The 17,205-nt window shown below is 34.8% G+C and overlaps 1 protein-coding gene across 1 annotated transcript in view; it reads right to left on the bottom strand.

Moving 5' to 3' along the window:
* The window catches only part of LOC124542289, a 32,986-nt gene that overhangs the window by 7,260 nt on the left and 8,521 nt on the right, over positions 1-17,205 (bottom strand). Inside the window, exons 2-3 of the mRNA XM_047120252.1 lie at positions 5,763-5,846; positions 3,273-4,034 (exon numbers count right to left, since the gene is read on the bottom strand). Of these exons, the coding sequence (XP_046976208.1) occupies positions 3,273-4,034; positions 5,763-5,829 (829 nt within the window). The 5' untranslated portion in view covers positions 5,830-5,846. The remainder of the gene's footprint in view (positions 1-3,272; positions 4,035-5,762; positions 5,847-17,205) is intronic.

Genomic DNA, 17,205 nt, shown 5'->3' with positions numbered 1-17,205 from the left:
AAAACAACCAAGAGACACATGAAAGGGTTCCGTAGCCATAAGATGGAAATTTAGCAATCTCTATTTCTACCCTGGCCCACTTCTGTATGTAACATTCCTACTTATTTTCATAGCTTGTAGGTAGTTATTTCCATACATTACTACTTAGTTAGGGCAACTGCACGTCATAAGTTGGTCGAGTTGTATAAAAATAACTATGTATACAGAGTCCGCTATAGTTTTCGTTGAAAGTACTTACTTGGTATACAGCACATTTTTTTCAGAATTATTGTACCTAATAGTATTTCAAAAGTTAAACGAGGGACTTTTTTAACTTTGTATTAATTTATCTCGAGACTGGGGGTTTGATCCACATGGTATCAACGCAATTTTTGTTGTATTTAAGGATACCTTTTTTATCGATACCTCACACGATGGGTGGAAGTCGATTTTTTTTTTTCGAATTAACTTTTCCAGCCAGGACAGACAGACGGACAGACATGACGAAAGTATAAGGGTTCCTAGTAGACTACGGAACCCTAATAAAAGAGACTATAATGTCACGCTTGTCAATTTAATAAACAAAACTTCGCAAAGTCAATAAATCTTTTTTTTGAGCAAGCTATCCATTTCTATATATGTCGCAGAAGGAGGCAGCGGGGGAAGATCGGGGAGGGGGATACGCAACGCACACCTTCTCCCTCTGCCTGAATATACGCGGCAGGGACTAGGGAGGTTTTCAGTAACCCGGGATTTCACCCTAGGAATTGGAGGCCCACATAGGCGGGTTGACCACCAGGGCGTCACAGTAACATTCGAAAGCGATCCCGTGGCGCCCACTGAAAAGACGGAGAGGATACCGCTGGTTTTTTAGTGGGTATTCCGCTGTGCCGGGGCGTACTCTATGTCCTGGGCTCGCTCCGACGAGCCCCACATACGAATATAAACAAACTCGTATGTGTGTGTAATATTATTACATACCTTTCCAACATTAAGTTAGTATTTTAACTCGCTTCATCAAAACTTGACGTGCCCGTCTGGGTAGGTACCACCCACTCAGCAGTTATTCTACCGCCAAATAACAGTACTCAGTATTGTTGTGTTCCGGTTTGAAGGGTGAGTCAGTGTAACTACAGGCACAAGGGACATAATATCTTAGTTCCCAAGGTTGGTGGCACATTGACGATGTAAGGAACAGTTAATATTTCATACAGCATCATTGTCTATGGGTGATGGTGACCACTTACCATCAGGTGGCCCATATGCTCGTCCGCCAACTTATAACATATAAAAAGTCATTGAGATAATTTTTGTCAATTGATTAAATAATAAATGATCGCCTACCGCTTATCCACTTAGTTGTAAAGTATCAATCATGATCAACCTCTTCAAATATCAAGATTTAATGAGGCAATGTTCCGAGTATGGTTTGCGGATGCTCTCAAAGAATTGGTCATACAAAGCAAAAAATAGCTCTCGAGTTGATACTTATGAACACAGCGTGATTTCATTCCGTCTTCAAATTTTCCCCGAAAATCTGTCACTACCAGTGGCGGATTTACAAATCTGCCGCTAGTAGGCTTCTAGTAGGCTTCTAGTAAGAATTTTTGCCGCCTCTACATTTTTTTGCAACATTTATGATTTGTGTTCTATCGTCCTCATTACATCGACTTTTTCCCGTTATTAGTATGATTATAAACTAGGTGATATTTCTGTCAGTTACTAGATTATTTTTCAAACCCGCTATGTAGTGACGAGTATACGGATTACGGACGTAATGTGTGTACATATAATTGCAAGTTTTTTTTTTTATTTCTGTAAGACATTTGGGCTAAATTTGCCGCCCTAGGCTCCAGCCTACTTTGCCTATTGGTAAATCCGCCGCTGATCACTACATATTATAAAACAAAGTCCTCTGGTCGCGTCTGTCTGTCTGTATGTTTGCGATAAACTCCAAAACTATAGAACTGTTTTTAAAAACATGAAAACCGATGTACCCAACCCGATTTTGGAGGTCCTATTAATAAATAACATGACAATACGATCTTAGCAGGTTTATATATATTTTTTTCTTTTCCTATGAGGGAATATCTATACATACAATAAAATTGGAGTGTCTATTCGTAATATTAAAATAGCCCTTGTTTACTCAATGTATATTTATGTATACACGGTACGTATACCAACCAAAGTAACATTTTTACAATATTTGACTTTTTGTGGCGGCTAATCTCTGGACCGGCTAGGACAGCTAAATATTTTGACAAGACAGTTTTTCACTGGCAGATAACTGATATAATAAGGAGTAACTTAGGCTACAATATTTTTTTTTGTTTAATTCAAACGCGTAGAAGGTCGCGGACACAGCTAGTCTGACATAAAATCAATCGCAATGTATTTTATTATATCAGCGACACGAGACGCCTTGTTTAAACAATCCATCTACTCGCTTCATTCAAGCCGCAATTTACACGTAAAAACAATTCAGGCGCTATCGGAAAATTTCAGGAATATTTTCCAGCTTATTGGAGAAATAATTGTATACAAAAAACGTTCACTAGATGGCGTTAGTAGTCTTTTGCATCGCGCTTACATGTTGTACAGACTTTTTACATAGTAATTTAGGTTCTTTTCAATAAATACCAACCCCACCGTCTTTGTTCTGAGCCGAGGTGCGATCTCATAGTCATAGGAGACCTCTGTAGGACGAACTTAAAATACGAGTCCCGCGTTCAACGTCAGAGCTAAGGACATTAGTTCTCGCCAGTTCTCGCCCGAACTTCCGGTGGCGCTGTAAAAGCCAGTAGGGCCAACAGCAATACTTCACACATATAAATAAAAACAATAAACACAGTGGATTGAGTGTGAAACGTTCCTTTTATCTTTTAGCTAGGCAGGAAGTTCGTTAAAGCTAGCCACCTCTACCTGTCTGGCAGAACTATCGATAATTGACCATGAAAACTACTTAGGACATCGATAGTATCCTATATAGTTAATCAATACTATCGATGCTCTCGATGGTATTGACCCGAGACAATATTAGCGATATGCAACACTTTTCTAAAGAGGTATTGAGTTCCTCGATTCGTTGTAATAAGTGAGGTCATATTAACAGAGGGGATAGAGAGTATACCTATAATTGCGCAAACAATTATGTACTAAAGGATGTACTGAATAATTGGCTGATAGAGATTTGTCGAATTGACCAGGATATCATTACCATGAATATTTATTAGTAGAATATAATAATACTAAACTTTAAAGTAAGTATTAATAAAGTCCAAATTGCTTACTTTTTTCAGCCATTTCTATATACCGTTTCTTCTCGACGGTTGACATGAAATCTTCATTCGGACCAATGATCAACTCAGGGCTCACTGTAGTATCGTCTGGTATAGGTTTTGGTCCAAAACTTGGTCTCTGTGTTGGCGGCTTGTTGGTGATTGGCGGTCCACTCACCACAGCCGGTTTGACACCGGGTCGAATCGTAAACGGATATTGAGTGGTGTGATATGCGTTCGGATATTTCCTTGAATCGTAATCCTGGTAGTAGGATTTCGTTGTGTAACCTTGTCTTGATGTTTCGTAATTTATAATGGTATTTCTTTTACCATCTTCAAATGTTATTCTTTCATTAAATGTATCCCTATTAGCAGCTTGAAGCGCTTCACTGTACGAGTACGTCCTAGAATTGGCTGTTCTAGCATTATCAATAACAGGTCTTTTATTTGGTTTAATAGCACTGACAACTCGTTCTTTCGGCGTTTTATTTCTTGACGCTTCTCTATTTGAATTGATATCATAGCTTTGACTAGAACGCGTGGTTGCTTTCTTTAATGGTTTAACAGTTGTCACGTGTGAAGCTCCGAATATGATTTGTGAGTTTTGCTTATGCTTTTGTTTATCGCCATCTCTGTCTAACTCGTCGAATTGGAAAGGGGCAGCTGTTCTATGTTTGCTGGTCGTTCGTTGATCTGTTCGCGGCCTCTTCGTTGTAACGTCAAATTGAAAAGGTCTTAAAGTTGGATGTGATGGCTGGAAGGCTGAGAAGAAATCTGTAAATACAAAAGTCCTAATTACAATTTGTAACTATTGGCACTGAAAAACATATCAAATATCTCTAAAAATTAACAGCCTGAATATTTCACACTGCTGGGCTAAGGCCTCCTTTTCATTTGAGGAGAAGGTTTGGAGCATATCCCACCTCCAATGCGGGTTGATGAATACACATGGGGCATAATTTATTTGAAATTGACATGTAGGTTTGTTCAAGATTTTTTCCTTCACCGCCGAACACGAGATCAATGATAAACACAAATTAAGCAAAAAAATTCAGTGGTGCCCAGACAAGCACCAGTTTTTGAACGCAATCATTGAGCCATCTCCTCTCAGATAAACGTATACCTACTTTAATTCTTATACATAATCTATCGCTAAATGGACATTCCAATTTAAGGTCAATGAACCAGTCAAAATTAACATATTAAGCTCCTTTACATTAAATACAACAACAACAAGTGTATACCTGTATTTTTGGATTCTAGCTCACTCACACTTCAATCTTACACTGGTATCAATTAATAATAATGGTTTGAATAAATAAATATAAAAATTTCACAACATCACATACATTACTTTGAATCCTAATGTAAGCACTTGTGTTATGGAAAATCAGAAGTAACGACGGTACCTCAAACGGTACCCAAGACACCATAGAAAACTAATGAACTTTCTCTACATTGACACGGCCGGGAATAGAACCAGGGTGGTCGGAGTGGCGTACCAATGAAAATCGGTACACACTACTCGACCACGGAGGGCGTCACATTGAGCTGTCCCAGAGTTACATTGCTGGTCAATTGTCCGAGACCTCTTAACAACAACGGACCTCGCCTTATATCAACAAAACTATTCACGAATTCATTACATTCTGACCCTTAAAACAAGTTTGAAAGTCAAATAAAGGCAGGACATAAACAGACCAGTACTATTTTTGGATGGTACATATAAAGTCTTATATCGAAAAAAAAAGGTTTTATGCTTCCCACAGCAGTTGCAGTTTAATTTGTTAACTAATTTAAGCCGGAGAAAATGCCTTAAAGCTAGCCACTGACAAGTCTGTTTGGAAGGCTTCTATAATTTTTAGACTATATTTTTAAAAGAGATAATAATACTGAATGCTTAAATATATATATAAATATGGATTCAAAATAGTCACTGTATATTGACCGCGTGGAATGGTGGCAAGAATGCTATCAGCATTTCCCCGTTGAATCGCAATTCCGAACCTCTGGGCAAACAAACCAGCCCTGTCGCCAGTGGAGGCAATGACGCGAGGTGTTATACTTTTGATGAAGCTTTTTGCATTACTACTCCAAGGTGTTTTCATAAATGTTTCGAAATAGAATATTTCATAATGAAACTACTCCATATTATAGGTACATTGTAAAAGTAAAGTAACAGCCTGTAAATTTCCCACTGTTGGGCTAAAGGCCTCTCCCTTTTTGAGGAGAGGGCTTGGAACATATTCCACCACGCTGTTCCAATGCGGGTTGGTGGAATACACATGTGGCAGAATTTCTATGAAATTTGTCACATGCAGGTTTCCTCTCGATGTTTTCCTTCACCGCTGAGCACGAGATGAATTATAAAGACAAATTAAGCACATGAATCAGCGGTGCTTGCCTGGGTTTGAACCCGCAATCATCGGTTAAGATGCACGCGTTCTAACCACTGGGCCATCTCGACTCATGCCGAAATACAGTTAGCAATATTTAACGTACCATAAAATTGGGTCCTCACGTCCGATATAAGCACGATGAGGAAGATTGCGGAGACAGTTCGAAGCATTTTAACATTCTCTGTATCTGGAAAGAGAATAATCCGTATTAATACTATAAATGTGAAAGTAACTCTGTTTGTCTGTCGCTTTTTCACGACCAAACCGCTTAAATGAATTTGATGAACTTTGCTATGAAGCTAACTTGAACTCCAAGAAAGATTGCAATTTAATAAACTGTTATGATTTAACAAAGAATTAATTTTAAAGAGAGGTGCTAAGGCTGGAAAAATTTGAAAAACGTGAACAAAATTTAAGTAAATTCCTATCGACAATCTCCAATTGTAGCTGAAATAATTTATCCTATTTGACATTAAAAATTTCATTTGAAAAAGGTTTCATCATTTTGGTTGGTGCCAGACTGAAAAGACGGAGAATGTAGCGCTGGATTTTTAGTGGGTATACCGGTGTGCTGAGACGCAGTCTCACATACCCCCAACGTCATGGAGGAAGCGCGTAATACGTTTTTCCAGAGAGAAAAAAATAAAAACCTAAAATTCCTAAAAAAAATATTTGTTGCTGGCAACCCAATATTTTTTTTTATTTATTATTATTATTGTCAATATCGAATGTCACATCTCGTTGGTCAAACTCGTATTCTGCGATTGGATTTCGAGTTTAATGAATAACTCTGATCTAAAAGCCGTTGAACTTTATAAAATTTAAGGCAACAAGGTTATTTTGAAAAGGTCAACAACAAATCCGGCGCCATTTTGAATAATAATACATCGATATTTTTGTCGTGTATATTCGTATAAATTAAGGAGCCCGGGCCGAATTTGTCGCGGTAAGATTTTTATTCGGCTCAAATATAAACGTACATTCAAATACATACAATAATTCATCGTCCTTTAGATAGATATATACAGAAGATTTATATAAATGCAAAATTGGCACATACCGTCTGTTTGTAACGCTGTCACGACTAAACTACTGAACCCATATTCATAGAATTTCTTTCAAAGCTTGAACCCCAAGGAAATATATAGGATACGATGTAACCGAATTCTAAAGAAAGGAGGTTATCATTTCCACAAATATGTATGACGGCGTCCGCCAAATGCGGTTTGGGTAGTTACACTGCCTCACTCACCCTTCAAACCGGAACACAACAATACTGAGTACTGTTATTTGGCAGTAGAATATCTGATGAGCGGGTGGTACCTACCCAGACGGGCTAGCACAAAGCCCTACCACCAAGTAATCTATTGGTGACAGTTATTGCAACTGTACAAAGATATTTCATATAATCTGTGATAATGAATGATAAATCTGTATCATATAGATATAATTACTCAATAGAGCAAAGAATAGTGTTTTTTTTCTATTAGTAAAATATTTTTGAAATTGTATCTAAATTTTCAGAGCATTTTACAAAATTATATCTGTACAAAAATATACGCAGCTCAATCAATGAGGCATAAATAAATAAAAATTAACATATTAACTGTTGCTTTTAAATATATTATCTGTAATGTTATATGTTTACGACAAGATATTAATGATATTATGTTAAAATGACATATTATAACATTTCTATAACGAATAAACAAAAACCTGTTTCTCCTGTTACTTGTGTGCATAGAGTCAGTAACTATTTTGTGGTACAGAAGGTATGGTTCTAGAACAGGATCCCAGGAAACGTTCAATATGAATCCGTTACAATATATATATATATATATATATATATATATATATATATATATATATATATATATATATATATATATATATATATACATGTAATAAAATTGGAGTGTCTGTTTGTAATAATGTGGGTTTAAATATGGTTACTTTCTAATAAGAATGTTGGAAATAATAATTAATCTATTCAAAAATCCATAAATAGAAATGCATTGTTCTAACCTTTGTCACGTGACACAAAACGCTCCTGATTGATCGGATTTATGTTGACGTCACTTGCTTGTTAACTTCATTTACATACTATATGTGGATTATGTACCGCAGATTACAATACAGCAAGTGACATGTAGATGATAAAAAAGCTTGGAATTAATACCTGTTGACTTCCAGGCAGGATACATTACATACATATACCATTGTATTTAACTAATATGATTGTATTTTTTAAAAGTTTCAAAAGAGTAACTGCTGAGTTTCTTGCCGGTTCTTCTCGGTAGAATCTACTTTCCGAACCGGTGATAGCTTCACTTAATTGTTAAATGACGATTCAAAAGTGCTTGTAAAAGCCCACTTGAATGAAATTTATTTTGATTTGACATCACCCATTGCAGCGCCATTTTGTCAGAGTACTAATATTTAATTTGATATTTTTTCAACAAATATGTACTAGAAATAAAAACTACAACTTTTACTGGGTTATTTAAACTCGGTTGAATAATATAAAATGGATTTTAAAAACCAGTCAAATAGCCTGTTATCGAATAGAAGCTACCATTGGCTATTCATGTGCTAAATTTGTGTTTATAAATCTATACTTAAGACTATTTAATTAGCGTTCAGAGGGTGAATCTGTGGCGGATTTGCCAATAGGCTAAGTGGAGCCTAGGGCAGCAGATTTAGAGGGGCGGCAAATTTAGTCCAAATTTGTCTTACAGATATTAAAAAAAAACTTATAATTATATATTTACACAATACATCCGTAATCCGTATACTCGTTACTACATAGCGGATTGGAAAAATAATCTAGTAACTGACAGAAATATCACCTAGTTTATAATCATACTAATAACGGGAAAAAGCCAATGTAATGAGGACGATAGAACACAAATCATAAATGTTTGCAAAAAAAAATTAGCGGTGGCAAAAATTGAATAGCCTACTACTACTACTACTACTACTACTACTAGCTCTACTAGCGGCAGATTTGTAAATCTGCCAATGGGGTGAATATATTTTTGCACAGCGAAGTCCGATATCTCAATAGAAAATATAAAAACTTTTTATAACTGTGTTTACGCCTTAGTTATTAACCTATTGACACACAAAATGAATCATTCATCTTAAAGATAATGAGTGAACAATTTAACGGTACCGGTAATCTCATACAATTCAGTTCAAAATTTGATTACCATTCACCGCCTCGCGAATGTAATATCTGTAATAATATTATGACTGCGAAAGCAACCTCTTTTTATTTCAAAGACTAGCTGTGCCCGCAAACTTGAACGGTTTTGAATTTAACAAAAAAATATATTGTAGCCTAAATTACTTCTTATGAGAAATTTATATTTTCCAATGAAAGTCCCGTCAAAAGTCCAGCCGTTCCAGAGATTAGCTGGAACAAACAGACAGACATAGAAAAATTGTAAAAAAATGTTATTTTGGTATATGTACTGCGTATTTCATAGGCATTGAGTAAAAAGGGCTATTTTAATATTACAAACAGACACTCCAATTTTATTATATGAATATACTACAGAATGTCCCTGCTATTTAAATCTGTAATATTTTCTAAAATAATCATTTAAATTATATGCTGTAAAGGGCCATATTGATCTATATTATATGTAGGTAACATTTATTTAAGAGACAGCTGAGATGGCCCAGTTGTTAGAACGCGTGCATCCTAACCGATGATTCCGTTTTCAGACACAGACAAGCGCCACTATATATATGTGCTTAATTTTTGCATATAATTCATCTCGTGCTCGGTATTGAAGGAAAACATCGTGAGGAAACCTGCATGCAGCGTGGTGGTATTAATGGAAGAGGAGGCCTTAGTCCAGCAGTGGGAAATTTACAGGCTGTTACTTTATTTTTTTATTTAAGATGGTTAATTAAATAAGACGCTACAGCATTGATCCTTATCTTTACTTAAAATCTCTTCGAAAAAAGACATTATTTGGATAGACAGACAGTTTTTACCCTTTGAGGGTGTAATTTTGGAGATAAAGAATTGTATACAAATTATACAGAACCCGTATTAATTTCACGCGGACAATTCCAGATGGTCTTTTATAAATAGACTCTTATAATGAGTCTGGTTTCATGCCTAACTCGTTTGTAGTGGAAATTTTTGGCCTTTGAAAGTAATTAATTTGAAGCCTCTAGCGGTTCTTTTAAATAGACTTTAATAAAAAAAGGCCCTCAAGTGGATTGTGTTATTTTCAAACGACTTCAAAAAGGAGGAGATTATCAATTCGTCTGTATTTTTTTTTTGTTTGTTACCTCATAACTTTTCACTGGATGGACCGTCATTTTTTTTGTTTGAAAGCTAGTGCTTCCCGTGTTGACCCGTTTTGCTTTGTCCAGTTCTGATAATGGTATCCATATATAGCCAAGAAAACCTTCTAGTATATCTATCAAAAAACAATACGAGAATACTTTAACAAATATGTTTTTTACAAATTACCTTTTATACAATAATGTACTGGGTCAATCAAGAGGCTCGTATCGTTTCTTTCTTTTGATTGCTGAGGCGCGTGCCTGTGTCTGACACCGGGTCCAAATATAACTATGACTACGTTATATAATCTTAAATCGACTTTTAAGTAGTCTAATATTTTTCATTTCATTTTACGTAGGAGGTCTCTAAAAATAATGTGGAATACGCAATTATTTTTATTACTTTTTAATGCATATTTATTTGTTTTAAAATAGTCTTTTGTTTGAAGTCAGTTTTTCTTTTTATTAAAATTTTTATTTACCAAAACTAGCGACATGGTTTCGCACGGGTACATAGCTATGGGATCACAGTAAAAACTTCTAAAATTATCATTATTCTTTACTAAACTGTCCATGTATTATACACAAAAAACATCCTCTCGAATCAGTCTATCTATTAAAAAAAACCGCATCAAAATCCGTTGCGTATTAAAGATCTAAGCATACATAGGGTCAGACAGCGGTAAGCGACTTTGTTTTATAATATGCAATGATATAGATTTAATAATAAACTATTTCCTGACAATATTATGTTACTGCACTTTGATAGCAAACCTCCCACACAGCATAACAGTGGCGATAAAAAACGATTAATAAAACAAGCTACTTGATTTTAATTAAATCAGACATAATAAATGTAATAAAAACTACATTCCATTCATTTGTATACTATCAACCCGCCCTGGCTTTGCACGGGTGCAATGCTTATAGCAAACATACTACAGAATGTCTTACAACGTTCACAGCTTTTCGTCATTAGACAATACAAACCGCTATGTCCCTGCGTTATAAATCTGTAATATCTTCGAAAATATTCATTTAAATCACATGCTGTTAATTATCGTATTGATCTTTATTAAATACACAGTGCATTGAAGGTACTTAATTGGATAAGGATTAATGCTGTATTGTTTAAGATGACTTTGAAAGTAAGCCAGTTTTTCTTTCACGCGCACTTTTATAAAGATCGTTCTGTCTCCTATAGCTTAGCGATCGGCATACTCAAGAACAGACAGTGTTAAGTGACTTTGTTATATTATTATCATTACATAGTATAAAACAAAGTCGCTTACCGCTGTCTGTCCCTATGTATGCTTAGATCTTTCAATTACACAACGAATTTGCATGCGGTTTTTTTAATAGATTGAGTGATTCGAGAGGAAGGTTTTTGTATATAATACATGGACAGTATATTATCACTGATAACTTAGAAGTTTCAAATGTGATGTCGAAAATAAACACATTATTTGCGTTTACATTGCAAACGCTGGCTGAAACTGATCTTTTACTATTATGTTGCACCCGTGTAAAGCCGGGACAGTTCGCTAGTATTGTTAATAAACCAGCTGACATAAGTCTTTTTGAATAATTTTAATTTTCATTATTCTTTTGTTTTCGTTTTTTTTTTAATTGTGCGACTTATCAAAAGATCTGTAAACAAGTAATATTCTCCCATACATTGTTTTATTATATCTCAAAGGGACAGCGTTTCCGATGAAAACTTTTTGGTGGCATGTTTAAGAATTTTCGTTCTATTTCAAACTATTGACACAAAACCTTAATAAATTATATACCTAAATTTTCCTCATGAATCAATCTATCTATTAGTGACAACCAAATGAAAATCCGTTAAATAGTTTTGGAGTATATTACGAACAAAAAGACAGACGCGGCCGGAGTACTTTGTAATGATAAATAATTATATATTGCGGAATATCCTTAACTATTCATTTTAAACGTACTTCAATTAAAATGTATTGTAAAGTATAAAAGTTGTCTGAGATCAGTATTATATTAACTTATCGTAGTACGCCGACATGGCAAAGCAGTGGAAAGTTTTCACCTTTACCGATGGTTTTTCATTCAAATTCAAAGACATCACGCTACTATAAAATATCCATCTGTTTAATTTGCTTTTATATAAGATTTTTTTAAGATACAATTCACGTTTTTTTATATACAATAGTATATTATTTCGATGTATCTCATAGGGTTCAGCCAACGTTTTCAATGAAAGCGCAGTAAAAATTATATAAATGTATATATAATGTTGTCTTAAATTTTCGCGATTACACATTGAAATAAAACTAGTTATAACGGATTTGAATCGCGTATATTAATTATTTTTAACATCCCGACATTTCGAGCACTTTACAGAGTTCGTGGTCACGGTAGACTAGTCTACCCGTACTAGTTTTATTTCTATATGTATATATTCTGCATCGAACCCGGGACATCGGAGTGGCGTACCCATGAAAACCGGTGTACACACTACTCGACCATAGAGGTCGCCTCTCATATTATAACGCGCCAAAATAGGTATAACTTTAAAAATATCTGTGATTAAATCTTTACGAGTAAGTAATATTTTATTTGTGTGTATATCTGAATGCATAATGAGCTTGTTGTATTAAAATTGTATATTTATGTATTGTCTTTGGTATACGATCGTGGGAGTTAACATTAGAAACAAGTTGAAATAATTCTGTACACTTAACAAATCATAGCCTGCCGGTTTCATTACACAGTATAATACAAAGTCGCTTAACGCTGTCTGTCCTTATGTATGCTTAGATCTTTTTTTAATGGAATAGGTTGGCGGACGAGCATATGGGCCACCTGATATTAAGTGGTCACCGTCACCCATAGACAATGACGCTGTATGAAATGTTAACTATTTACATCGTCAATGCGCCACCAACCTCGGGAACTAAGATGTTATGTTCGGAACACAACAATACTGAGTACTGTTATTTGGCGGTAGAATAACTGATAAGTGGGTGGTACTTACCCAGATGGGCTTGCACAAAGCCCTACCACCAAGTAAGTGATCTATCGCAGCCGCCGTCATATAGGATAATTAATAGAATAATTACAATCACGGGATGATTAGAACAATTACTGATGTGTACTTAACATTATAAAAACATCACTTCCGGTGTAAAAACAAAACGTTGCGTAGTTAAGCAATTATTATCTTCATATAATACAAAGTATCAATTGTAGGCCTTGAAAGTTTTCCTCGTAAACGCATAATTAAGTTAAATACGTAAATACATTCTTAGGGTGGTATAGTACGACGCAACTTAGATGTAGCATCAGCAAATGCAATAAAACCGATTACCGCCGATTCACAAAAACAATAGAAACAGCTCCCTATCGCGCTGTGCAACGCCATTCGTCGCTATAGATTCTCGCGTCAGTTCAACCCGAGAAAGCGAGTGCATGTAAATCGACGTGTCAAATTGAATATATTAGGTCATATGATATTACAAGTTATTACGTTTGTGCAAAGATCATATTCACATAAGAAAAAATATTGATAATTTGGGATAGCGTACTTAATTCGGATATGATCGGTTTTACGAATTTTGCCGATGAAAGCTACTGGACCGATTTAAATGAAATTTGATACACGAATAGACTAGAACCTGAGAAAGGACTAGCCTACTTTCTAATTTTGAAATAGTGTATTATTTAAAGTCGGTTTTTTATGTTATTTTTTTATTTACTATGGAATGAAAATTGATTTCACAGTAACTTTGTTGGATAATTAAGACAAGTGTATGCCAGAAGTATCTGTAGTAATAGTTAATACAATTATAGAGTCATTAGTAAATAAACTAGAACGCTTAACAGTCATTAAGTAGTGACTCCAACAATTTTAATGAAGTATTTTTTAATTTAAAATAATTATTATGTAATCTATACTGATATTATAACGAGGTCAATTTTTTGTTGTTTGTATGTAAGAAATTAATTATGGATTCTAATCCATAATTGTTTTTGACAACGTTAGGTGGATGAGCAAATTGGCCACCTGATGGTCGCCCCACAAACAATGGCACTGTTAAAGTTATTAATTTCGGGATATTTACCATGTTTTTTATTTTCGTTCGGTGGAGCTCGATATTTCGACATTATCTACGAATGTCTTGTTCACGTGTTCAGTCTCGAAATTAATAACTTTAATAATAAAAATAACCATGTTAATTTAAAAATGGCACTGTTAGTAAAATTAAGCATTTCTTATCCACCAAACTTGAATCGGCTGTTGAGCCTGTAGTTACACTGGCTCACTCACCCTTCAAACCGGAATACAACAATACTGGGTCCTGATTTTGGTAGAATATCTGATGAATTGGTGATTCATACCCAGACGTTAGTACAAAGAATTCCACCTCGCGTTTTAATAATTCTAAAAACTTTTCTATATAATATTTTCTTATCCGGTTAATATGTTTTCTATTTTTGTTGTTTTTAAGATTTTTGTAATTTCATTGTGTTGTGTCCTAATAAACATTTTTTCTTTTACTACAAAATTTGTTTACTTACGACATCACATTAGAAACATCTAAAATTATCAGTGTTACCTTACTATATTTTCCATGTATTGTATACAAAAACCTTCCTCTCGAATCACTGTATATATTAAAAAAACCGCATCAAAATCCGTTGCGTATTAAAGATCTAAGCATACGTAAGGACAGACAGCGGTAAGCGACTTTGTTTTATACTATGTAGTGATGATTGAAACCACGCGGCTCGCCCGGATTCAAGCAAGTCGCTAGCAAGTTATATGCGGAAGAAATGCGAAGGCTCTTGCCCGTTTCCGGTTTAAAGACTCAATACAATAACTGTTCATCTGACCTTCGTTTAAATTGGATGAAACATGGATTCTGATGAAAGGTTATAAGTTCAACAAAATAATAAGGATTATTTTCTGCTTTTGGCGTTTTTTATTATTACTGAGCATAAAACGAAACGCTTAGCGCTGTCTGTTTAATGTTTGCATAGATCTTTAAAATTACGCAACGGATTTTGATGCGGTTTTTTATAATACATAGAGCGATTATAGAGGAAGGATTTTGTATACAATACATTGACAATATAGCAAAGAAACACTGTTAATGAATATACTAAAGAAAGACAGTGAGTGCGCCTTTTTTCATACTATGTAATGATAATGATAATAAACGATTTTTGGTTACGAATAGTATAATTGTCTAATTAATAACTAAATATTTAAAAATAACTATAGAATAATAGATTTTTTTATAATCTTTCTCTGTCTAACACATTAAATAGCACGCTATCTCGCTCTTACGCCACGAAATGCAAAAACCTAACAATGGCGAACCAAATTCGTATAACAAGTATTCCGTACTTGTTTAATTATTTCGTCTAATATAATTGCGCTTGATTCACGCCTTTTTCTGTTTATTTGAAACAGCATCGGCATATTGACAAAAGAACAATATACTAATATTATAAATGTGAAAGTAACTCATATTATCTGTTGTATTTACGACCAAACCGTTGAACCGAATTTGATGAAATTTGGTATGAAACAAATTAAAACTCCAAGGAAGGCAGAGGCTACTTTTTTGCCTCGCAAAACGCGAGCGAATCTGCAGGCGTCTACCAGTATGTCATAAAGGACCGTATCATTTGATTATGTTGACAGCTCCAAGGAATCACAGGCTTGGGTATTTAACATTATTTTACCACTTGATACCTGCAAGCGTTCTTGAGAAAAATTGTCATGATGAGTATAGTTAATCAACCGGCTTCAAAAAGGAGGAGGTTATCATTTTTTTTTTTATATTTGTTACCTCATAAGTTTTCACTGGGTAGACCGATTTTGATAATTTTTTTTCTGTTTGAAAGGGAGTGCTTCCCGTGGGGTCCCATTTTAACACCGGTTCCAAATATAACAATAACTATAACTACGTACTATTACTATTATAAAATCGTATATGAACTTTTAAATAGTCTAATATTTTTCATTTCATTTTACCTAGGAGGACACTAAAAAATATGTTAAATATGCAATTATTTTTATTAGTTTTAGTGCATTTTTATTTGTTTTAAAATAGTGTTTTGTTTGAAGTTGGTTTTTGTTTTTGTTAAAGTTTTTATTTATTGAGTTTATAACTCATCTCGAGATCAGCAGTAAATCAAAACATCGTGAGGAAACCTGCACGTGTTTAATTCCAACAAAATTCTGCCACGTATGAATGCAACAGGTATTGGAATAGCGTGGTGGAATATGCTGAAAAACACCTCCTCAAATGTGAGGCCATATCCCAACAGTGGGAAATTTACAGACTACTATACATAAAGAAGCGATCCTGAGGGCTGGATTTGTTCTTTCGTGATACGCAACCCTAAAAACCAAGATATTTTGTCATATAATCGCACAGTTTTTGTGACGTATGTTAATATTGATGTCAATCGAATCTGTACTTTATTCTCATCCTATAAAGCACGTTTTGGTTCGTATATATTTAATTACTGACATCAAATTTGTTGTCAACTTCGTCAATTTTACAACTAGCGTGTTTAAAACCGGATATAATTATAATTCGTCGGTGTAAGGCAGACGAATATGATGGCAGTCTTATTGCAGTCGAGGGAGTATTTTAAACCTTTTTCTCGCTTGGAAAACGCGTCACGCATTAACCCCTATTACGTAGGGGAATATGGGACCTGCCGGTGTGGTATGGTATAGTATGACACAACTTAGATGTAGTATCGGCAAAATTCGTAAAACCGATCACATCCGAATTGAGTACGCTATCCCGAATTATCAATATTTGTTTCTCATGTGAATATGATCTTTACACAAACGTAATAACTTGTAATATCACATGACCCAATATAATCGTCAATTTGACACGTCGATTTACATGCACTTGCTTTCTCGGGTTGAACTGACGGGAGAATCTATAGCGACGAATAGCATCGAATGGCGCGATAGGGAGCTGTTTCTATTGGTTGTGCAAATCGGCGGTAATCGGTTTTATTGAATTTTCCGAAGCTACATCTAAGTTCTGTCGTACTATACACCAGAAACACAGGCACAGCTTTTACATAATTATAGTTGTCACTCGCGGCTTCACTTGCGTTTAAGGGATTTTTATTGCGATTTTAACATGATTCGTAATAAGTATCATCAAAATCGGTTCAGTATTTTAACCGTGACAATGAAACAAGCATACAGACAACATACATTC

This window comes from Vanessa cardui, chromosome 30 (genome assembly GCF_905220365.1).
Source record: "Vanessa cardui chromosome 30, ilVanCard2.1, whole genome shotgun sequence".
Taxonomy (NCBI): domain Eukaryota; kingdom Metazoa; phylum Arthropoda; class Insecta; order Lepidoptera; family Nymphalidae; genus Vanessa; species Vanessa cardui.
This window is presented reverse-complemented; position numbering and strand designations above follow the sequence as displayed.